This window comes from Pteropus vampyrus, unplaced genomic scaffold (genome assembly GCF_000151845.1).
Source record: "Pteropus vampyrus isolate Shadow unplaced genomic scaffold, Pvam_2.0 Scaffold126, whole genome shotgun sequence".
NCBI lineage: Eukaryota > Metazoa > Chordata > Mammalia > Chiroptera > Pteropodidae > Pteropus > Pteropus vampyrus.
In genome coordinates, this window is record NW_011888907.1 from 2,400,094 (window position 1) to 2,424,109 (window position 24,016).

General features: G+C 37.9%; 1 protein-coding gene across 1 annotated transcript; it reads right to left on the reverse strand.

Annotated features, from left to right (window-relative positions):
- Nucleotides 1-414: 414 nt before the first annotated feature.
- ATP6V1B2 (ATPase H+ transporting V1 subunit B2) lies at nucleotides 415-23,032 on the reverse strand. The gene is made up of 14 exons (XM_011366693.2): nucleotides 22,685-23,032; nucleotides 16,638-16,693; nucleotides 12,230-12,328; nucleotides 11,380-11,473; nucleotides 11,172-11,249; nucleotides 10,370-10,509; nucleotides 9,929-10,030; nucleotides 9,503-9,600; nucleotides 8,710-8,833; nucleotides 6,990-7,140; nucleotides 5,535-5,617; nucleotides 4,039-4,143; nucleotides 3,085-3,214; nucleotides 415-1,411 (listed from the first exon to the last, which is right to left on the reverse strand). The coding sequence occupies exons 1-14, from the start codon at nucleotides 22,818-22,820 to the stop codon at nucleotides 1,272-1,274; spliced, it is 1,536 nt and encodes a 511-aa protein (XP_011364995.1). The 5' UTR covers nucleotides 22,821-23,032; the 3' UTR covers nucleotides 415-1,271.
- Nucleotides 23,033-24,016: the final 984 nt, after the last annotated feature.

Consider the following 24,016-nt stretch of genomic DNA (forward strand, 5'->3'; position numbering starts at 1 on the left):
TTATTTTCATTTTATATCCAGATGTCACATTTTCTACATTAAAATATAATCATGCTGACTCCCCCAACCCCCTCACCCCCTCCAAGAAAAAACTTTACACAACTTGAAAGATGGAATGCACAGAGAAGTTGCTATTGCACCCAAGTAACGAAGAACACAGAGAGACCACACAGTAGACATGGCAGAGTGCATAGAAGGCAGCTCAGGGCTCACAGCAGGAAGGAGCAGGAATCAGAAGGCTAAAGCTTTTAAATGCTATTACTTGTGCCACAAAATTACCCTGAAGGAGCAGAGACAGGTCAGAAAGCAGGACCAAATACAGGGTTTTTCTAAAGGCTGCTCTCTAACAGAGTTTAAAATATCCACACCCAGCAGGGCTTCCTCCCTCCACCTTGCCTTCAGCATCTGGCAAACACTTTAGAAACTTACACCACTGTTAGCATGTCCGAATGAAAAATGGGTTTAGGTTTTGTTTTTTTTTTAATCATACCCCAACTCTTTCCAATCAACTCTAGTTATTTTAGTTATGATTCCTCTGCATGGGAACCCAGTAAGGATCCCGGTAAGGGTCAAGACAAGGCATCTCACTTCTATCAGATCAATGCCAGCTGTGCAAAAGCCGCATGATTCTGTGTTACTCAGAGGGAGGGAGAACAGTCAGACAGGACCCCCCCACTAACGCGTACCGAAGAGGAAGAAGAACGCCCTTTCTAGTGTATTCATTAAATAGGAAAGAGCAGGTGGACAGTGAAAACCATCTGCTTAGGGCAGCAGCACAGACCCAGAGGCACACCAAACATCCGAAACACTGCTCAGCAGCGCCTCTGGGCTCTTCTGAGAGGATGCTTCTTTCATCCCCATCCTCGCCCTAATTTGGAGATGAAAGCATTTAACTTTATTTAGATAGTGATACTCTTGAGGGGGTGGAGAGGTAAGGTCTGGGAGACCTAAATAATGAGGACATTATTAGGCAACTAACTACCCCACTATGTACAAATACACACGTCGGTAAGAAAACTTTACCTCCATCCCTGTAGCTACTTTAAACAAAGCGCTGAAGATACAGGTTCTCTGAACAGGGGATATTTTAAAGTCTGTTAGCAGTTTAAGACATGGCAACACTGGCACGATATGTCACCTTTCTTTGCTTTTAATTACAGGGTAACATGGTAAACTCCAGCACAGAGGTGCGGACGGGGGAGCGCAAAGGAATACAGAAAAGAGAACGAGCACTTCACAAGCGCAACCAGCCAGCAGGGCGGCGGCGGCGGCTAGTGCTTGGCGGAGTCTCGAGGATAGAATTCGCTCAGGGTGCTCTGAGGGATCCTCTTCAGCATTTCTTTGGGGAAGATTCGGAGCAGCTGCCAGCCAATGTCCAAAGTCTCGTAGACAGTGCGATTTTCGTAAGGACCTTACAAAAAATTGAGATTGGATGAATAAAGGCAAACTAGTTCCAACCGATCAGTATTAGTCAGCGCTGGGAGCACCGAGTATAAACAAGAGACGGCGCTTAGATCTCCCAGGACTGGACGTGACTGCATGTAGAAATGAGACCACGGACAACAAGCACCGCCGGAAGCAGAGGGACAAGAGGCACTGGGGACAGGGACAGCAGGCAGTCTCGTGAGTGTGCGGGGACGGGGAGGGGGAGAGTTCGCTTTTTTGGAAAACTCGGTAGGACCTAAATACCTCGAGCAGTGGGAACTAACCCAGTGTTCTGTCCAGAAAGGAGTGAGAAAAAGAGCTTCCCAGGAGCAGAGGCCGACAGAGGCCGGCACAGATACTCGGAAAGCCTTAAATGCCAATTAAGCATCCGAATAGGTCAGTGGTTTCCAAAGTTGTTGTTATTATTTTAATAGCAGAAGCATCCTTATCAGGCAAATAAATCTCATTTCTTAACTAAGGAATCAGAGTGGCTAAAGTTCTGGGTTCTTTACCAGAAGAACCTCACTTTTAACTTTTAAGGTATTAAGGTCTGTGTTAAAAAACCACAAAACAAAAAAAGAAGCATACACATTTTGGGGATTTTAATGTTAAGAAAAAATGTATCACTTAAATAGGAAAGTGCACAAATTCTAAGTGTACAGCCTGATGCATTATTCTAAAATAAACACATCCATTCTTAATACCACTGAGTTCGGTAATAGAATATTAGCAGCATTAGCAGGGGTGGCAGGGGAGAGACCAAGCAAAACAGCTTGAAAATCCTAAACACGCTATGAAATAAAAATCATTATGGACTTTTCAGTAGAGGGACAATCAATAAAATTAGTACTGAATTTACTAAACAGTATCTAAGAAGTCAGGGAGACTGGTGAAAAAGCCGGCACTAATGGCCAGGGATGATGAAACTAAAGGTTTGGACTAGGCCTCAAGACTCAAAGCATGGTCCGACTCAAAGAGTGGTCAGACATCAGTAGCTTCTGCACCACTCTGGAAGTTAAGGACAATGCCCAGTTCCGCGCTTGGGCTAATCAGGACAATGGCCGTGCCAGAGGCGGACAGAGACTGAAAAGGGAACTGCTAGGTAGGTGATCAGGTGGGAAACACTCTGGTTCTGACCATGCTGAGGCAGAGGAATGGTGGCACAGACAGAGGTGTCCCAGGTGGAGATGTGGGATTAGGGCTTCAGAAAGATTATAAAGATCACACATAGCAATTCGGTCAACAGTGCAGGACAAAAGGCAAAGCCGGAGGTGGAAAAGCACAGAAAGAACAGGCAACTAGGCCTTTGGAAACAGAAACAATTAAGAAGCAGGAAGATAAGCAATCAGAAAAGGAGATGAAAACAGATAAATCAGAAAAGCCCCAAAGCCCGAAAGCCAGGGGAGATGGCTGCAGAGAGGGTGAGAGGAGGGGGCCCCGGGGAGGCTGGGTGTAGGGAAGGGAGGAAGTAAGGGGGAGCTAAGTAACCGGACAACGGACCTGAAGGCAGAGGGGGAGGAACCAGCGGGCTAAGTACAAAGACATGACAGGCAGAGGGAAAACCATATAGGGACCAATGTAAATTCTCTCGGGCTGGGAAAGAGGTCTTCAAATCTACATATGAGGCTATTTATGTTTGTAAGAAAATAATCATCTTACCCTGAGCAATGAAGTTCCTCTCGAACTTCTGCAGAAATTCCAGGTAAAGAAGATCATCTGAGGTAAGAGCTTCTTCTCCAACTACAGCTTTCATGGCTTGTACGTCCTTCCCGATAGCATAGCACGCATACTAAAGAGAAAAGGGTTTACAGGAAGGGAGCTGAGAGTTCATACGTGTTAAGAGCAATCCGGGCTGTGAAGTGTACTGCTGCAGCTCTCTCCATAAAAGGCCACAGAAGGAATTTCACGTTGTTTACAAACATAATTCACATAAAACTCATATGAAAGTAGCAGAAGGACTTTATTACAAAGCAGTCTCACTTAGAAAGGAGTCGTTACAGCAGACATTACTAATGCTCTATAAAAATACGCCTTCTCGGGGTGTCACTGAGCTTGCATTTTATAAAGCATTTGAAAATCCATCTTGAAGTTATTTTCAAGAAAAATATTTGTGATATCAGGTTTACCATATCTACTTTAAGGTCAAAAGTACTTTTCTTTATTTGTGCCTAGTGTACAGTCTCCCATCACCATAGAAACCAAGGACTTCACAGAATATATAAAGCTGCATCCCTTGGTGTTCCGGTGACTGCTTAACATGCTATACAAGAAATGAGAGTGCCCTTTCAGGAACCCTGCAATCATTACTGAGGTTACTAATAAAAACTTAAAACCACCTTATGGCTCGGTGTTTATAATCTACCTTTTACAGCATTAGATGTGGCTTTCAAGCATATGGTTTTTAATCTTGGTTATCAGCAGCATCTATCCTCATGAAAAAAGACTGCTTGGTTGCAATGAATGCTTATGTATTCCACATAAACCTGTACTAACATTCTACGTGGACAGGGCAGGGGGAAGAAAAGTGAATGGGAGAAGGATAAGAGGTCTAAGGCAGCAGAGAGAATGGACTATGGAAGGTATTCAAGCACCCCCCTTAGAGGATACACGTACCAGCTGGTTGGATACATCGGCATGGTCCTTTCTGGTCATACCTTCCCCAATAGCAGACTTCATTAACCGTGACAATGACGGTAACACATTAATAGGCGGGTAAATCTTAGGTAGAACGGGAGGGGGAAAATATTATATTTAAGTACAAAATTCAAACTTTACTGGTAGTAAAGAAACATTTTGCAACTCATTATTATTCCTTAAATTACATAAAAGAGCTACAATTGTTTCCTTGATGAGTTCTAATGTTTTCCTGGTAAGAAAACACTTTATGGTATAGTATTTATTTAAAAAAACAAATCCAAAAAGTGAAATCTATAAAACAGTACAAGATTATATTGAAAAACTGAATTTTCAGTACCTGCCTGTAGTATCGAATCTAAACAGTCTTCTGAATTCTGAGTCAAAATCACATACAAAATAAAAAGAATAACAACTCCACCTAAAAGCTGGTATGAAACTGGCATGTATTATAGAAGCCTCGAAAATCTGTTTTTAATTATTTGACCATAAAAAAGAATGAAATCTTGTCATTTGTGACAACATGGATGGACTTTGTGGGTATTACGCTGAATGAAATAAGTCAAACAGAAAAAGATAAATACCATATGGAATCTAAAAAAAACAAAAACAAACAAAAAACCGTGAGCTCATGGATACAGATTGGCAGGGAGTGGCGGTGGGGAGACAAGAGGCGTGAAGGGGGCAAAAGGTAAAATTTCCGGTTATAAAATGATTATTACGTCAAGGGGATGTCAAGTACAGCATGGAGACTACAGTTAATAAAATTGCATGGCATATTTGAAAGTAGCTAGAAGATTGGATCTTAAAAGTTTTCATCACAAAAAAAAAAATTTCTAACTATAGCGATGAATGTGAACTGGACCTGCGGTGGTGATCATTTTGCAATATATACAAATACTGAATCATTATGCTGTACATCTGAAACTAATTATCCCTCGATACAAAAATAAAAAATAAAAAAATCTGTTTTTGTATTAATAAAACAAGACTGGTAGATTGCACTGTTATGGGATAGAACACCCGCAAAAGTTCTTTGAGACACCTAACTCCATTTTAAGGCACAATAAAGAAAAGTGGAAATTTAATTCTTAATTCTGGTATTCTTATCTACACCAGGATTTTGTAGTAAAAGTGTCAACTGACTTTGCTTAAAGTCACAAAAGTTTTCCCACAGGCTAATTGATATACACAAGAGTTCTTACGGCATATCTCATCAACATTAGAATGAAATGACAAATGAAACAAAATGACGTTGAGGATCTGCTATATATAGACATGACAATTTTATAAGTTATATCAAAGTCAAGTTAATAATTTCTAAAATAAATAGATAGATAGATAGATAGATAGATAGATAGATAGATAGATAGATAGATAAATATTAAAAAATCCTAAAGGCAAAGTCTAAGTCACGAAAGAGTAAATGAAGAGTAGATTTATAAGCTTTACAGCACTGCCCAAATGTCAAATACCTGTCTGTTGTGTAGCTGTCTGTCCACATAGATCTGCCCCTCTGTGATATATCCAGTCAAGTCAGGGATGGGGTGAGTGATATCTACCAGAGGAAGATATCTGATATCAGTTAAAGTCTCCATCTCATATAAACAAAGGCACAGGAAGTCGACAGGCATTAGCCACAGTATTACCTGAAGCAGTGTTATATAAAACAATTTTTGCGTAATGGAAAAGTTCCATTATTTGTGCTGTCCAATTCGGTAGCAAAATGTGGCCACCGAGCACGTAAAATGTGACTCATGTAACTCAAAAACTTTATACTTCAAATTTTATCTAATTTTAATTAACTTTAGAATTTAGAGAGGGAAATGTGGCTAGAGGTTACCATATTGGACAGTTTATTAGGTTGCAGCATAATTAGATATGCGTTGGCATATGAGGTAAATTAGCTGCATTCATAAAAGTACAATTTCTCCTAGTTATGTGATCTCTCCCCAAAATATAAATAAAACTCCATTTTAAACACGAAGTTCTCTTGCAGAGATTTGCCAATTTGATGTATACTTTTGATGAGAGAATATTCCTAGCTCATAAGCTATTTCAACATGGAAAATATAGCAAGACTTTCTAAATCTGCTAAATTACATAAAGTAATTTTGTAGCTACTTTCTTGGAACAAATAATTTTCATATCAGAGTCAGCAAAGTATACCAGTTCATGTGATTTATGAATTCTAAAGCTACCACCTCCTACCCTGACAGACACTTTACCTCCCTGTGCCTCAGATTAGAGCATCTATCTCAAAGTTGCCATGAGGACCAAATAAGTCAATATTTATAAAGCATTTAGAACAGTGCTGAATTATAGTGAATTACTGCTGCTTCTGAACATATTTTATAAAAGTGCTTTTTAAAAACTGAAATAGGACTAAAAGGCAGTAACGTAAGAGGAATGCTGAGTCTCACCCAGGAGCCACTCTGAGCACACACTGAGAAAACACAGTAATTTTTAACCAGCCTTTGGTGATCATTCTGTCTCTAGTCTTGTGGCATTTACTATTTGCGCTCTTCATCTGACACTTAAGCTAACCTTAAATTACTGGTGCACATATATAAAAAATATCCAACTAGAACAAATAACTTATATTAGGTTAAGACTAATTTTTTAAAATTTCTTATACATAGACCAGTGTACTGCAAACAGCAGGCACTCAATAGCACCTAATAAATGAAAATTTAAAATTCAAATTACAAAGAAGAAAAGGATTGTCCCCCCATCCAAAAAGATAATAGTAATTATGGGCAGCTTTCAAATGAAATATTTTATTTGGGTACAAATCACTAGTTTATGTAAACTCTTAGAGAATAAACTCTCAAGAGAATTTCAACTCAAAAAAGTAGATGGTCTTCTCCCTAAGAATGAAAGTGCTTACAACAGTCAGGTCTGCTAGAATCCAAAGACCCAAAACTTACCATCGTTAGGCATGGTGAGAATAGGGATTTGAGTAATAGAGCCATTTCTACCTTCCACCCGACCGGCACGTTCATATATTGTCGCTAAATCAGTGTACATGTAGCCTGGGAAACCGCGTCGACCCGGAACCTCTTCCCTGGCTGCTGACACCTGACAGTGAGGCCAGGGACAATATCACACACCAGCATACAGAAAGTAAAGCTTGCTTAGAACACGTTTGTTTGAACATGCCAAATTACACAGCTGGAAATAGCATCTTTTTCATTTTAAATATTGTCTCTAAGAGATGAGCGAGGAAAACCTAGCAACACAAGTTCAAATTATTTTGCAACAAAAATATGGACAACTAGGGACCAAATGTTTTTTGCTAAAATCACATTGCCATAATGCAAATCTTCAAATAGCTTCCTAGAAGAAAATCTGCTTGCAATTTTAGAAATCAAAGTTTTACCTTCTTAGTTCATGAGATTTATTTCATACCAAGGATCTTATGCTAAACCTGAAAAGGTCAAAAGGGAAGAAAATCTACACTAGGAATCATTTGATGTACTTTACATACATTATTTAATCCTCACAGCAACCCTATGAGGAAGTAACATTGTTAACACCAATTTACAGCTGAAATCAAAGGTCAGATAAATTAATTCCCAAGATCACAGAGCCAGATCTACTGGCTGCACAAAAGAAGAACAGTAACAAACAGTCTTGCTCTTAAAAGTATGCGTACTAGAGTGTAAGCATACACATCCTTCTTCAACCACCAAGAACCCAAAAGGATTAGGCTCAAGTTTAAGTGCTACTTTGGCATCCCTAAAAGTGTGCTACAGCAGTGCCACTCAAAGTGCGGTCTGCAACGAGCTTTTACCAATATGCAGTGAAATAACATAGAAAAGCATTTAGAAAACTTTTAATGGCGATTCAACAGAATAATTTTATGTGTTGAATCTAATTTTTAAAATCTGAGCTTGTACGTGATACCCTTTTTTAAAGCTTTCACTTTTCTAATAACTCATTTTTATTGTATTTTTAAAAAGTACTGGTCTGTGACAGATTGGGGGAGGGGTGTGGAGGGAGCCCTTCACTGAAAAAGCATGGCAGCAGAGTGAAATAAGGTGATGGATCTTAGGGAATTTTAAGAAGCTAGGTATTTATATAGCATGTCTCTTCAGAAGTCTTTTTCCTTTTTACATATTTAAAAAAGTAACTTACTCAAAATTTCAGTAACTCACATTAGAATAAAAACCCCAAACTTCCAGGTGTTAACCGCGAGAATCTTAGCATCGTTCCTAAATAAACACTGAGTTTTCTGAAAGAAAAGTTTCTGAAAAGGGTGCTGCCAGAATAGGGCCTTTATTTCTTTAAATACTAACATCATTAAAAATGAAATTCTGAAGAGGGTTAACAATTGACAGTCTGGACAGAGACAGAACTTTTTGGAAGAGTTATTGAATAAATAGCTTGCATCACTTTCTCTCTTTTAGAATCATGTCTTAATCCACGGAGAAAATAACAGTATGACAAATAGGCTAATAATTCACATCTCATCCTCTAATCATTTCAAATAAAGTAACAGAAAACAAATTGTACTTTACTTTCTCAGTAACTAAGGTATTCTGCTAATATGTGAGCGATGAAGTTTTAAAAACATGATTAAAGAAAAATAAAAACTTGCAAAAGGACAAGATAAAATTAAGTGATTTTAATTAAGAAAAAAGTTACCTCTCGAAGTGCTTCAGCATAAGAACTCATGTCTGTTAGGATAACCAATACATGTTTCTCACATTGATAGGCCAGAAATTCAGCTGTGGTTAGAGCCAAGCGAGGAGTGATAATTCGTTCAATACTGAAATGGAACATTAAGTCCTATGTCACTCAAACAAAAAGGCCAAAAACAAAAGAAAATGAGATTCTGGAAATAACAGCAGTCTCCCTCCGAAAGTTTTCAATAAATTGAGGACAGTAAACCAATTTTTACTTTAAAAGTTCTTAAATAAGGCAGTGTTATTTTATGTATTCAAGTAATAAGAATTACTTAGTTCTGCAAAGTTGACTGTTTTATAAATGCCCCATAATTCCTCAGAACTACACAGTTCTCAAAACAGAAAGAGAGAAAGAGAAAGAGAGAGAGAGAGAGAAAGAGAGAGAGAGAGCGCGCGCGAGCGCGCGCAAGGGAAGAAATAGGGGCCGGATTTCTCATATAAGAGGAAAAGATCATTTATCGAATATGGATTGTGTGCTAGGTAATTTATATGTATTATCTCATTTAATATGCACAACAACCTTGTGAGACAAGTATCATTTGTCACATTTTCTGAAAGAGGAAACTGAGCTTCAGAGACTAAGTGATTTGCCCAAAGCCAAATAACTAGAAAGAAGAAAAGCTGGAATTTAAATACAGTTATCTCATTCCAAAACCCATGTTGCTTTTCATTATATTTTATCTCCCTAGTCTTAGGTAACATTTCTGACCTAAAGCCTGGGTGAACAGAAAGAAACAGCTCTATTTACTTACGTTGGGTCATTAGCCAAGTTCAAAAAGAGGCAGACATTGTCCATGGAGCCATTTTCTTCAAAGTCAGATTTGAAGAACCGGGCAGTTTCCATGTTTACCTAAATAGCAATGACTTCATCAGTGCTGGGAGAAGAAAAATTCTCAGTATGTATTTCTGATGAAGGCCAAGCTATAGATCTGCATTGCTCCTGCTTTTAAAGTTTCAAGTACCCAAAAAATTTTCACAAAAGCCAACAGAATGAACACAGCCTGCTTTAGGCGCAGAGAATTTTTTCTTACATTTCAGTCAAAAGCCCAAAATTCCAAGTTAAAACTTCTCTACCTAGAGATAAACTCAACAATAGAAGTGTAGTTTTCTACATTGTTCGAATAACATAAGCAATTAATTTTGTATTTCACACGAAAGCAGAAACTAATTATACTTACACCCATAGCAGCAAATACAATCGCAAAATTCTCCTCACTGTAGTCCACTACATCTTTGGATTTCTTTACCAAACCAGCCTGGCGACAAATCTGAGCTGCAATCTGATGAGGAGTACAAAAGCACTGCGTTGAAATCTAAAATAACATTTCTACAACAAAATAACTTATATCCTTAATTTTTTGGAATTGTAATTATAAATAAAAACGGGTACTTTAAACAACTTTACCTAACGAAATTACTTTGTACTTTTTGCAAAGATCCCTAAGAGTAAGCAAGCAGACAGCCATCACGGGTGGATAAAGACTCAACGTAACTGGATTACATAAACAGTAACACTGGGTATTTATGTTGAAAACCCTTTATTTGGTTTCTCTCTAACAGTGAAGCATTAAGAAATTCTTCTCTGTTAAATTTCATATGGAACAGATCCTAGCTCTCACCTCATTGTGTGGTAAGCCGGCAGCAGAGAAGATAGGAATTTTCTGTCCCCTAGCAATACTGTTCATGCCGTCTATGGCTGAAATGCCAGTCTGAATCATCTCTTCCGGGTAGATTCGACACTGAGGGTTGATTGGCTGGCCTGATGCATTTCCAAAGGGGAAAATTTTACCATATCTGCACATTAAGACTAAAACCATATAAAGCACTTCTTTCTATTCTTAAAATATCGGTTATTTCTGAAATCTGTTTAAGTCATTTTTGCCATTAGTGTTTTGTAGACACATGAAATATATGGCAGCAGAATTCCAGTCCCCACAGTGAAATAAAGGTACCGCAAATAGGAGGGTGACCTCAATCAAAGCCATGGCTTTACTAATTACGTTTTAGATATATATACCCTAGTGGTATTTTACGATATCTTTGATATTTTTTAAATTTTTTTTACTTTTTTAATATTAAGTTTATTGGGGTAACATTGGTTAATACAATTATATAAATTTCAGGTGTACATTATAACTTGACATCTGTATATTCTATTGTGTGTTTACTACCCAAAGTCTAGTTTCCTTCAGCTATCATATACTTGATCCCCTTCTTTAAGATATTTTATATAAAATTTTAAGATGCTCTCTAGGAAAAATAAATTTCTTAAATAATTTAATTAATTAACTTATTAATTAATTAGCTATGGAATGTATCGGTTAACTACTTAAAGTATCACAAAAATCACTACCTGGCAAAGATATAAGCTAGATAGAGGCTATTTTCCCCAAAATACAGAAATCCATTTACTGTCCCTACCCATGATGTCAAGGAAGTCTTCAGCCAGTACAACAGGCCCTCTGTCAATGGGTTTTCCTGACCCATTGAATACTCGACCTGTAAAACAGTAACAAGACAGTATGGAGTGGACAAGGACATAAATATTCATATTTTTAAAAAGATTTTATCGAAATATATTGAAAAGGAAACAACTCTCTGCTCGGAATGCATAATAATGTCAACTTACCAAGCATGTCCTCAGACACTGGTGTTCGGAGAATATCTCCAGTAAACTCACAGGACGTTTTCTTGGCATCTATACCTGAAGTCCCTTCAAATACCTACCAAGAAAGAGAAGGAATCAGGAGGATAAAAGAAATTTCAATCATAACCATTCAAATTTTGTCTGTTAAGCAGCTCTTATAAAGACAAATACGTAAATGTACACGATTTTTAAGATCACAAACACAACCTCTTGACTAAGGGTCATGCCTATAGGACATCGAGCTAAGAAAGTTTTTTATATTTTTAAAGGGTTGCTTAATTGGAAAAAAAAAGAAAAAGAAAAAAGGAAGAATAAAAATATGCCTCGGGGACCTTAGGTGGCCCCACGAAGCCTGAAAAAATTTACTATCTGGCCCTTTACAGAAATTCTGCTAACCATGCTCTAGGAGACTTTTTAGGGAAATATGTTATTTGAGAAAATGCATTTCCCATAATCAATAAAATTAAAAACTACGAATTATAGGAGACAATTTAAAGAAACAGATGCACATCTCACTTTGGTTTCACCCCATAAACTGTGAATTCTGCTCTTCACCTCTGTATGATTATCTAGTTCATTTTATCCATTAAAAAAAAAAAAAAAGAAAAGAAAAAGAAAAGTCATTTTACCAGTAGAGCTATTGGGCTAGAATCGATATAGGTGGCTGACATCTGGCGAGAAAACATGCAAAAGCAATTTTTCCCCCACAGCAAATAATCAGTCTCTAAAGATATACTTAGTCAATGATAACTAGAAAAAAACAAGTGGTGCTCCTTATGTTTTTGTGATTAGGGAAAATTTCTACTGGCCAGGTTTTAAAAGTGATGTTTACCTGAACCACTGCTTTGGAACCGCTGATTTCTAGAACTTGCCCACTTCTCTTCGTGCCATCAGGTAATGTCAAGTGGACAATCTCAGCATATCTGGGAAACTAAATAGGAAAAAATAAAGGATTAATAACCAATTAGAGGATTAAAGATTAAAGTTAGAATTGGGGTTAGGGGTGAAGGCGCCCCCAAACACCCTATATATGCCTATCTTGGTCACAGCATTTACGCACGTGCAATCCCCCCACCACTCGTCACACACAGGTAAACACTGAGAGTTAACAACATCCACAGGTAGTTTAAGTCTTTAAAACGCTAATCACTGGCACACACACTGGCAAACCAGCAAAAGGTACAGAGAGAAGTGATTTAAATCTATGAAAACACAGCAAACAAATTTTTTTCCCTCTGTGTATGTTTTAAAGTTTTGAAACTATGGGAAGGTACAAAACTTACAAATAACTATGTTCCCCCTACTCAGAACCAATGTTTGCTGTGTATGTGATCGCTTGTGTGCTTTGGAAGCAGGGGGATAAAATGCAGCTAAATAATAAAATAATGAAGATTATAATAAAACAATGTTAATGTTCCCCCTCGATCTAACTACACATGTATTCCTTTAATCCAGTCTTAATATTTTAAATGCACATTTCCAAAAAAAACACTGTAGTTTTCCATAAATGGCAACATAGTAATTATATCATCCTGTAACTTTTTTTTTCCACATACGTTTTCGCTCTGCCATGCTAACATTGACCTTATCAACATAATCTATTTTGTAAGACGTGAAGAAAAACATCTGCCTATTTTTTAAACTGATGAACCACTGATTGTAACTTGATTTTTGGAGATGCTAATATGTGAATAAATGGGCATCTTAGAATTAATGTCAGGACAGACATAAAATCAAATGTCACATTTTATTCAGTTGCTCCACCGATGTAGTTCAAGGTTGTTCCAAATTTACACTACTGCAAACATGCTGCAATGAACATTCTTGCATCAGCTCCTCATGCAAGTGTACCTGAGCTTCCCTAAGGTTTGGTTGCCTAGTGGTGGGCTACAGGGTGTGCTCCTTTACTGCTTTAAATCTGTATAAAGTTACAATCTCCCTAGCAGTATACAAAAGTAGCTGCAAAGGAACTGCATAAATTTACAATCTCCCTAGCAGTATACAAAAGTATCTTTTCACTACATCTCTGCCAGCTTATTATTATTAAACATTAATTTTTGCCATCTGATTAAGTGAAAAATAGCATCTATTTGCATTTTCCTTATTCTATTAAGACTAAGCATCTTTTCATGTTTACTGACAATTTAGACTTCATTTCCTATGATTGGCTTATTAATACCTCTTTCTCACTTTTCAACTGGATCTGCTTGCTTTTTCCTATTTGTAGTAGTTTTATAGATTCTGGAACTAATCCTTTTGCAAATATCTGCTCCCAATCGGTTTCTTGTCTTTTAATTGTGTTTATGGCTATCTTATCATATGGAAGTTTAAAAACTTTTTATGTAATGACTTATTTTCCTTTATGATTTGTGCTTTTGTCTTGTTTAGGAAAACCTTCCAATCTGACATCATAAAAATGGTCTTCTGCATTGTCTTCTATTAGGTTTTTCATGTTTAAGTTCTTAATCCACCTGGATTTACTTTCGGTACATAATTTTAATTTATCTTTCTCATTTTTATTCTTTTTCACATAGGCAGTCAACTGCCCTAACAATATGCACTGAGCAGCACTAAATGTCCCCCTGACTCATGACGGAGCCTTTATCATTTACCAAGTCCAGTTCTCATGTGTGAGGAGAGTTGGTTTCTGGGCTCTCAGTTTTGCTCCACTGACAAATTTATTCCTGCGCCAAACCTTTATTCCCCATGATTCTATCTCTGATTTTGTTATCTGGAGACAATCAACATTTTTACTATTCTGAGTCTTTTCACTCATCACCATGGACTCTCCACTTATTTTAAGTTTTCTTTCATGTCTTTCAACAAAGTTTCATAGTTTTCTGTAAACAGGTACTAATCACTCTAATTAATCTGGCACACAGAACACAACTGATTTCTGCAGACTGATCCTTGTATCTGGCAACTGTTTTATACTATTGTTTTTAACCATTTGTCTACTGAATGACGTGGGTTTTCTGTTCAGCTAATCATATCACCAAGAAATGATGAGAACTGTGCCTTTTTATTTCTAATGCCTTTATCCCAATTTCTTTTTCCCACAGCACAGTTAGGTTCTGAGCACAAAGATGGAGAGTGGGGGGCGACAACAGGCATCCTCATCTTGTTCCTGATTTAAAGGAAATGATTCCAGTCTCCTCCTTAAGTATGTTCTTTGCTCCAGGTTGAGCTGGGTATCCTTTTAAGAGGGTAAAAATGTATTCTATTACTTATTTCCAAGAGTGTTTTTTTTTTTTTTTAGGAAATAAGTGATTTTAACAGATATTTTTTCTGTATTTATTGAGAGGAGTATAGGCTTTTCCTATTTTGACCCATGAATGAGCTGATGAATTACACTGATACATTTTTTTCTAATACCAAGTCATCTTTGTATTACTGTGATAAATTCTACTTTGGAATAATTCTGTTTATTTTTACACAGATATTTTTGCTAATACCTAACACGAGTATATTTTTATTAAGAATTTTGGAATCTGTGCATATAAGTGAGACTAGCTATATTTTTCTTTTCTCATACCACTCTTTGTCTGGTTTGTGAATCAAAGATGTGCTAACTTCATGAGCCGAGTAGCAGTCTCCACATTCTTCTATTATTACATAATTTGTATAAGAGTATCTGTTCCTTGACCCTATGTGTATGCTTTAAGTTAAAAACGAAAGCCAAAAATTAAATTTAAAAAATCACTCTAAATCGGGTGGCTTAGAAGCCATTCCTACATACAATTTATTTACTAGTTTTTCCTCAGCTGAAGCTATATCCCAAACTTTCAATGAAACTTTTTTAGCTCTCTTAAAATTACTTCTTCAAAGATGTTTTCTGAAACCTTCCTGTTATTGACTCTCATCCTGCACTTACCCTTCACAGAAGTGACTAATTAGACATTTGTGTATTTGTATTATACCTGCTTTTCCACTGCACTATGCTCCAGTGGGAGAGAGGCCATGCCCACTGTTCACCATGATATTTTCTGTGCTGAGCTCAGGACTTAACGTAGTTGAAACATGAATATTTTTAAATTTTTCAATATATATACTAATAGAAGTTTCATATTTAAAAAATATGAGTCCAAAATTTTATAATTACAAAAAGAACAGATAAAGAAACAAATAAAGCTTCCTATACTTCCCCTCAAAAAATAAAAGTGTAGGCTCCATTTTTTCACAAAACATTAACAGGCACGGGGTGAAACCTTGTATAACATGAATGCTATATATTGAGGCTTTGAATCAAATCGCAGACTAGTATGAAACTGTGGCCGGGAGGTAAGCTTGCTATGCTTCATGCTGAGAGTAATCTGTATAGGTATCTTGTCATATACAGAAATATTATCTTGGTGATAAAGCTGAAGAGACAATGTACTTTTGCCCTTTCTTTTAGGAAATGCTTTTCAATTTATTTTCTACTTCCAGAGGAGTCACATGCCAACATAATTCCATCATTACTTCTCTCAAAAACAAATAATTGTGTGCCTTTCCTCCTGATCCACCCAAAAAACCAATGTAGAATTACTGTTCTGGAGAGCATGTTATAGAAATTAATTTCTCTGGAGATATTTGATCATAGAGTTCAGGTAAGTGGCTCCATCCAGGGTATTCAATTACAGACTATATTCTATGCCTCTTTTTCTAAAATAACACTAATGTGTTTATAATTCTTATGTATATGTGTGGCTACAACATTTAATTAAAGATCCTCACAACAAACTGAAAAAGTAAAACCTAGACCTTGCTTTAAGATTTTAGTCACTGTTGAGATAATCTGTTTTTATTTATTTATTATTTGAATACCAGTGTCGGGTCCTCAAAGGTAAAAGTAACATTGTTTAATCACTCATAGACCATAAAATGTTAGCAGAGAAGATGAGACAAATACTATAACGAGTAATTATAACACATGGCTGTCTATGACAAGAGCCATATACCTATATATTATTATTGTTGTTGTTTTTCTCAATAGGCCCGTGAAGTAGGAATGACAAAAATTTTGTTCTTAATTTTGCAGACAAGGGTTTCTAGGCCACAAACAGAATCTACAGTCGATCCAGTACTGGAATCTACTCTTCTGACTACTTATCTAAAACTCTTGTCTCCCACATAGCACGGACATTCAGACCAAGGAATGGCTTAAAAATCCTAACATAAAATTTAAAGTGTACTAAACGAGACTTAATGCCACATTCTTAACTTCACAGATGGTTAAACGATAATGATGGTGATGTTACCTTAACATGATCTAAGATCACCAGTGGACCATTGACTCCTGATACTGTCTTGTATGCTGGGGGGAAAAAAATAGAAGAGTAAGCTTTAGTCAAATTGGACAACAGCCTAAATTAGCTCTCTAGGATTACCAAAAAAAAAAAAAACAAACCTCTCTCCATTTTATCACACCTATTATAATAAGGAGCACTCGAATAGTTACAAAATTTTTCACTGAATTTATTAAATGTCCGTGCTTATACAACTTTTCATAATCTACCTTCATCCAACCCAGAACATTCTGAATCCTTACTATGAGTAAGATGAGTAAGTAGCATTGTTTCAAAGACCCAGGATACAAAAACAAAGAAGGGACGGAGGCAGATTCCCCTCAGGCATCCCACAGTTTTATAGGATGAAGGGGGAGTTAAGGGCTCTCATAGGTGGGCAGAGGGTTTATGGAAGAACAGGAAAAACCTAGAGTCATCTCACTGTGGAGAGGAAAGGAAAACTTTATAGAAGAGGTGGCACTTAGCAAAGTAGATAAGGAAAGAAAAGGGAATCCTTTAAGCAGAAGTGACAAAACTCACTAAGGAAATCAAAGAAAATGTAGTCTGCTAAGGTAAAAAGCCATGATTAAACGTTGTCTTAAAAACTCTAGGGAAAATGCTTTATGAAGTGGGAGTGAGCAATGGAACGAAAGGCCAGAGGTCATATAAGATAAGCCTCCTTAAAAAAAAAAAAAAGTTAAATTACTGTCGGTTTAGAGGAAATTTCCACTGAAAATTATGCCCTGGGAATCTATCCCTGGGGTAGCTAGCCTTCAACCATATCGCACCTCACACAACATGTCAAGTGTAATGATAATTAGGTATAAAACAGAACAGCTGGAAAAAAATGAAGTGAACTTTTGAAGAAAACATACTACAAGGCCTAAAATAATTTACAAGAAGCTGTCAACCAATTGGGAATTTTTCACTTGCTTGACTTACCAGGTCTTGGACAGAGATTTCTGGCACAAATGTAGACTCCCAAGAATGAGGAAACCATTTAATAACCAGTCTATCCACTCAAGGGGCTCCAGAACTTAAAAACAATTTCTTCAACCAGGAAGTAGTGCCCTGGTAGAAACACTGGGACAGAGCAGGCAAGCACTATCAAGACCCTTCGCTGTAATACTCACAAGACATTTAAATCCCAACACCAAATATTTGCTTGAATACATCTGTAATTGTAATGATCTCAACAGAGGTCCCAAAATGACTCTTTTTTTTTTTTTTTAACCAAGGATAAAAGGCAAGTCACAAATTTAAGAAGTTAAGTTACCTGAATGGGTGGTAATATTTAAGAATTAATCATTCCTCTAAAATTATGAGAAAGATTCCAGTTGTCATATTTTCTGCTATTGTTATGAAAATCTTCCCCATTTTTTTAAATCTAATACTTTTAAAAACGATTCCGACCCCTAAAAAAATTATTCATTGTTCTCATTTTAATAGAGTCCAAACATTGTTTATCAATGACTTTCTAAAATTGCTATGTGTAAATGCAAGGTGAGCTAAATTAGAAAAATGTTTTCTTAGAACCCAGTGTTTAAAAATACAGAAACGCTAAACCTTTTCAAAGCCTCTACCTAAACAATTGGGGATGGGAGGAGGGAGTGGGCTGGGGGGGTTAGGGGTAAGAAGATCTAGTTTAGAGATTTACAGAATCCTTCAATTCTGAAATTCTCTTTACTTTTTCAACCAGATTTGCATCTCCTCTGAACTTCCAACCTCTACAACAAACGATGTTTCAGAATCTCATGTTTAAATTCAAGGTCATTCAAAATTATGAAATTCTGCCAGTCACGAGCAAAAGCATGACCAAGAAAAAGAAACACTAGTCATTGATTTTCCAGGAAACAAGGAATCAAGTTGACTTCTACTACAGAAGACAAGATTCTGCTTCATCAATAGCAGTCTCTCAATATACAATATATGTAGCCTTTAAAAAAAAGCCAAAAAATAACCATTCAAATTCACTTTAACACCATCACCAATACACATTTATTAAACACTTATCAGAAATTTTTATTTAACTTCCATAACAGGTCTGAGTTAACTAAATATTATTCCAAGTTTTAGAAGGAAAAAAAAATGATTCACAGAAATTAAGTAACTTGTCCAAGGATCTGAATAGCCTGGCTCCAGAGTCACTTGTTTGTAATTCTGTACTGCAGCGCAAATTCTAATACTGAACTGATCAGATCATTTTTTGTGGTCTGATACACTCATAATTATCTGGACCTATGTAGTTTTATCACTCAAAAATAATTTCACCAGACTGCATCTTTAGCTATGAAAAAATAAGTTATTGTTACTATTTAGCGCACTGGACAATGATTCCCTTGTGTCCACATTTTGTCGTTACTGCAAAACAATCTTTCTCCAGTGGAGTTCAGCCACTAGAGAGTTTAAGCACAGGAAAGAATCTAATGGAGATGCTTCAGTGGTTTTCCCTCACTCGAAAGCACAAAAAACAGGAGACTGCTGCTGATACAAATCAGAGGTTAAGCAACATGCTTGGTTTAAATTAAACTAATATATACAAACTAAACTAGTAAGTGTAATAACCCAAACTAAATTTAAAAAATGACCAAACAGGTATTTGGAGAGTATTTCACACTTCTACAGAGCCTCTTTAGATAGGTTACCTCAAAAATGCTGAGAGGTAGGCAAGGCTGATACACCCACTCTACACTTAAACTAAGCCTTTGAGAAATTTGTTACTAACTGGGAAAAGCCAGGATTAGAAGTGGTTTTTTGTCTGTTTTGTTGCTTGCTTTTTGTTCCTAATTCTAAAGTTAGTACTCTGTGATCCTACAATATTTCTGAACTTAGTCTCCAGTATAATTAAAAAACATGGAGATGACACAGTTCTGAGAACTTGAACTACAAATAAATGTTAGAAGACAGTTTATACACAAACTATAGCTCTTTTTCATAATAAAATTATTTGCAAAAAAAAAAAAAAAGGCAGAGAAATGATATCAAACACTACCTTCTATTCTCTCTCTCAAATACTCACCCAGCTTCCTCATCATTACCACAGACAGTCCAAAACAGAGAGAACAATTTAGAGTAAGGCTGCCAAAGACATTAAGCTGTTCTTTAAAAAAGTGAAAACCCATTCACAAATTACATAATCATTTCCGTTTACCAAAATAGTGACCATTCTTCTCTTGAAAATTTCCAAATGAACAAGACCTTGGGTCTGCAGGAGATGATCAGAACTTCTGACAACACAGCAGATACGTTTTTATGTTACATGCCAAACACATTTTACAACCAACAAGTCACATGTTTGAGTCTGAACTGTCAAGCAGGCAATACATATCTATGGAGTAACATTTAAAACCAAAATCTACAAAGGTTTTAAGCAGCATGTATTTTGTCAGATGACATCCTCTTCCTCCTGCAGGATATGAGATTGTTCAACACTACTTAACCCCACTTAATGATTGTGAAATTTTTAGAGAGAAAATTCGAAAGCCATTGCACCATAAGAGATCTAGTCCTTCAGCCTCCACCTTATTAGCAAAACAAAAATCCAGAGCAATTATCTTCCATTGTGCAAGAAGAGTAGATACCCACACCTTGAGCAGGGGGCACTGAGGGAGAAGTTCTAGAAAAAGTCAGCCCTTTGACTATTCTCAGGCTAGCTCTGCTTTATGATGGAAGAACATGAGGTTGGTTGACCTAGGGTCTTAAGAACAATGGAGATTATCTAATTCAACATGTTTAGCATCCAAAAGTTTTATCAATATTATTGAACCTCGCTCAAAGTTTAAAAGAAAATCAAGTTTTCATTCCTGTGACTTTAGAAACTCAACTAAAGTGCTCAAGATTATGTCAAGCCTGCATATTTCATTTCTCATTCCTTGTTAACAGCCCCATAATTCTGAAGGTGTTTTAAAACAGGATCCAATTTGTACAGTGGAGCTGCCGATATAACTCCATTCCTTCGTTCAAAAAACACACAAAACTATAACATCGCCTAAGATAGTACCATTAATCCTTAATTAGAAAAATTAAGAAGTTAATCGACATTTACTCAGAAGCAATTAAAACTGTTGACTAGAAACAGGAATGTGGCAATATAGGAAATATATGATAATCTGCCAATGCAGTTAGCTGTTAGCCTACATATGATATCATTTATGATTTTTTAGAATAACCCAGCCACAGAAGGGGAATTCACCTCAACAAGTATCCCAACTTCCTACTCTGAATCCATCCACGTTAAGAATCTACCCACTCTACTATTAAAGCAAGGGGTTTAAATGCAAGTTATACAACGAATTACAAGACACTGTACTTCTGTGTGTCAAGCACTGTGCTAGGCACTGAGGATACAAAAAGAATTCCTGACCCCTAATGGTTCGGTTTTAAGCATTATGTTCCAACAATTTTGCAGAAGTTCTTCAGTCACTGACTAGGCACAGAGAACACTTAAAAATCATACTCATCTCCCTTAAGGGCTTACAACCTTAATCATGGAGAACTCTTTAAACATTATTATTTCAGTTGATACTCTCTGAATTGACATTGAATAACTGTATGAAAACTGACTACTGCATCTTTATAATCTTTTCCTAGAAGCATGACTAATGTCTACCTGTTCTAACCAAAGAAAAGCAAATACGAATGTAATTTATGAAAGAGAATTTATAATTGTTAGGTATAAATTTATTATCAAAACTTATATAAGAATGCAACATCTGTCAACTTCCTAAAACATTTACGTCAGCTCACATAAACCCCGAATCGACATTCTCTAATTCAGATCATTCCCAATGTAAAAAGCACATCTCAGCAAACCATAGAATCAAGTGTGTTTTTCTCTCTCCTCACACTGCAGTGCTGTCACATGACCCAGTGACATATCAGGATGGGATTAGTCAGGCAGGAGAGAAACCCTTCATCTGAAATTCTTTTTAACCAATGAGCCACCCACAAACAGGCACTCTGGCAATAAACCAGTGCAAATATAGTCCGGCCACCTGGGGAAAGAAACAGCAGGTGCTTTCCCAAGTTTTAAAGGGTCTATTTTCGGGGCTCATTCCCAGTTTCCTAAGGAAGATGTGAAGAGGTCTGATGCTACACAACTGGAATGTTCAGTAATCAAGAACCATTTCTTTCCGAACTGCTCGTTCACTGCTAATCACAACAACACTTAAACATGCCTTTGCATACTCATACGCTTTGCATGTATGCTACATAATATGGGCAAAGCTTCTTGGCTTCCCCAAGACGGCCTTGCACTCAACCAAGTTACGGTAACCAGTCAGAAAATGAAGAGGCAATGGTAGAAAAAGACCCGGCAAGAATTAGGAAACCTCGAATTTAGTTCCTACTCTGCCAATAATTAGGTGTCTAAAGCCTGGCAAGCCCGGTCCAGGTTCTCACTGTAAAATGAGAGGGTTAGCCTAGATGACCTGCAGGATACTTTTCAGCTCTTGCATTCTCTGATATCTAGGTGTCCTCCCGTGGATCAGCCCCTCCACCGAACAACATCTTCCTCTGGCAGTGGACCGACCTCCATCCACGAACCGCCTGACCACGTCAGCGATGGCACGATACCTTTGCCCGCGGCAGGAGCTCAGGATCTGCCCTGAGGTCCACGCAAGTGGGAGCAGATAGGAAGGGGCATTCCCTCGAACCCTAAATATCCAAATGAGGTCAGGCGAAGATTAGGATTGGAGCGACAAGAAGCGGCCTTCCCTCAAGAGACAGGAAGCAAGTGCCAGATAATGCTCCAGCCGAGGGAAGTTGGGAAGGGCGGGGCAATCGATAGTCAGGAGCCCACCGACCAGAGAAAGTTCCTGTTGGTGCTCTTGCCCTCACGGTCATGTAAGGTACACGCAAATCTTCTTCTAAAGAGACGTGTGTGAGTGAAGGTAGGGAGGGAGCGAGAAAGAAAAATAAATCTCCCCCACCTCCCCAAGCCGCTGGCTAAGCAGGTGAGTGGGAGCAAGGGGCTGGGCTAAGGAGCAAAGACAGAATCCGTCCCGCTCTCCGATACTCACTGAGGCGAGGCTGGGAGAGGTAGTTCCGGCTCGCTGCCAGCGCCTGCTCTCGAGATCCCACCCCCGGCCTACTGGTGGGCATGGGTAGCTCGGGTGCGGCCCCGTTCACGATCCCCCGCATCGCGCGCAGCGCCATCTTGTCTCCTCCGTCCCGACTGGCTCCGCAGCGGAGCCGCGCAGGCGCAGATATAGCAGGGGCTGCCCGCTCGCCCGGCTCCGCCCATGCGCGATGCGGAGCCCGGGCCTCGCCGCGCCCCCTTCGCTGCTCACAGCCTGCAGCCTCGTGACACGGGTCAGCGTGGGCGGGACTGAGCCTGCGCACCAGCGAGAGGAGCTGACCAGCGTGCTGGGAGGGAGGGCGCCAGGCCGGGGAGGGGGAAGCAGAAGCGAAAGAGGGACCTTGAGAGAAAGGCAAGACTTAAGGGAAAAAGAGAAGAAAAGAGGAAAGAGGCTCACATGGAGGGAGGAGGGGAAAGAAAGGCAAGCACGCACAAGAAAAAGTCAACTGATGTCCATTTCATAATGGCATTTCATGACATCGAGTGAAGAGAACTCAAGTTCTAAAAGCACGCTGAGAAACAGAAGAAATGTAAAACATATTCCAGTGATTCTTAACTTAGAGAGCTATGTGACATCATTTCTTTCTCTTTACTATCTTCCTGTCCAATTCCTTCACTCATGCAAAAAACATGTATTGGACTGTTTTTAGGGTGGTTGTGACGGTGTGAAAGATAAAGTGGAAAGTATTTGAGAACGTATAAGAGACAGAACTAAAGCAAGAATGACTAGCTTGCTGTGGAAAGTGACATCTCCCAGGCCTGGGGCCTCAGTGATTGAACTGATTGTAGTGGAGAAGGAAATGAGGAACTTTGCTGGTGGTGCAGGAGAAAAAGAGAAAAGTTAATTATTTGGAGATCTGTTTAAGTTTCCTGCGGAATGTTCAGAATGAGATTCCTATTGGGCTATATAGGTAAATATCCCGGGAGATGATACTGGAATGAGCTGAGATAAAAATTTGTGACTTATCATCATATTGGTAATATGATTTGGGGAATAAAAGATAAAACAGAAATTGTGTGTATTGTGGGAAGATGCTAAAGACCAACTTTTAAGAGATCATTAAGATTAGGGGATGAATGAAGGAAGATATCCTGTCCTCAAACTTGGAATAATATTGAAGTTGGAGAGAACCCAAAACACATGTCCTAGAAGCAAAAAGAAGAGAACATTTCAAGGAGGGGTAATTGTATAATACCAAAAACCAAAGAGAAGACAAGTAACAGGAGCACTACAAGTACCCATTGTTTTGGGCCATTAAAAGACCATTGTGAT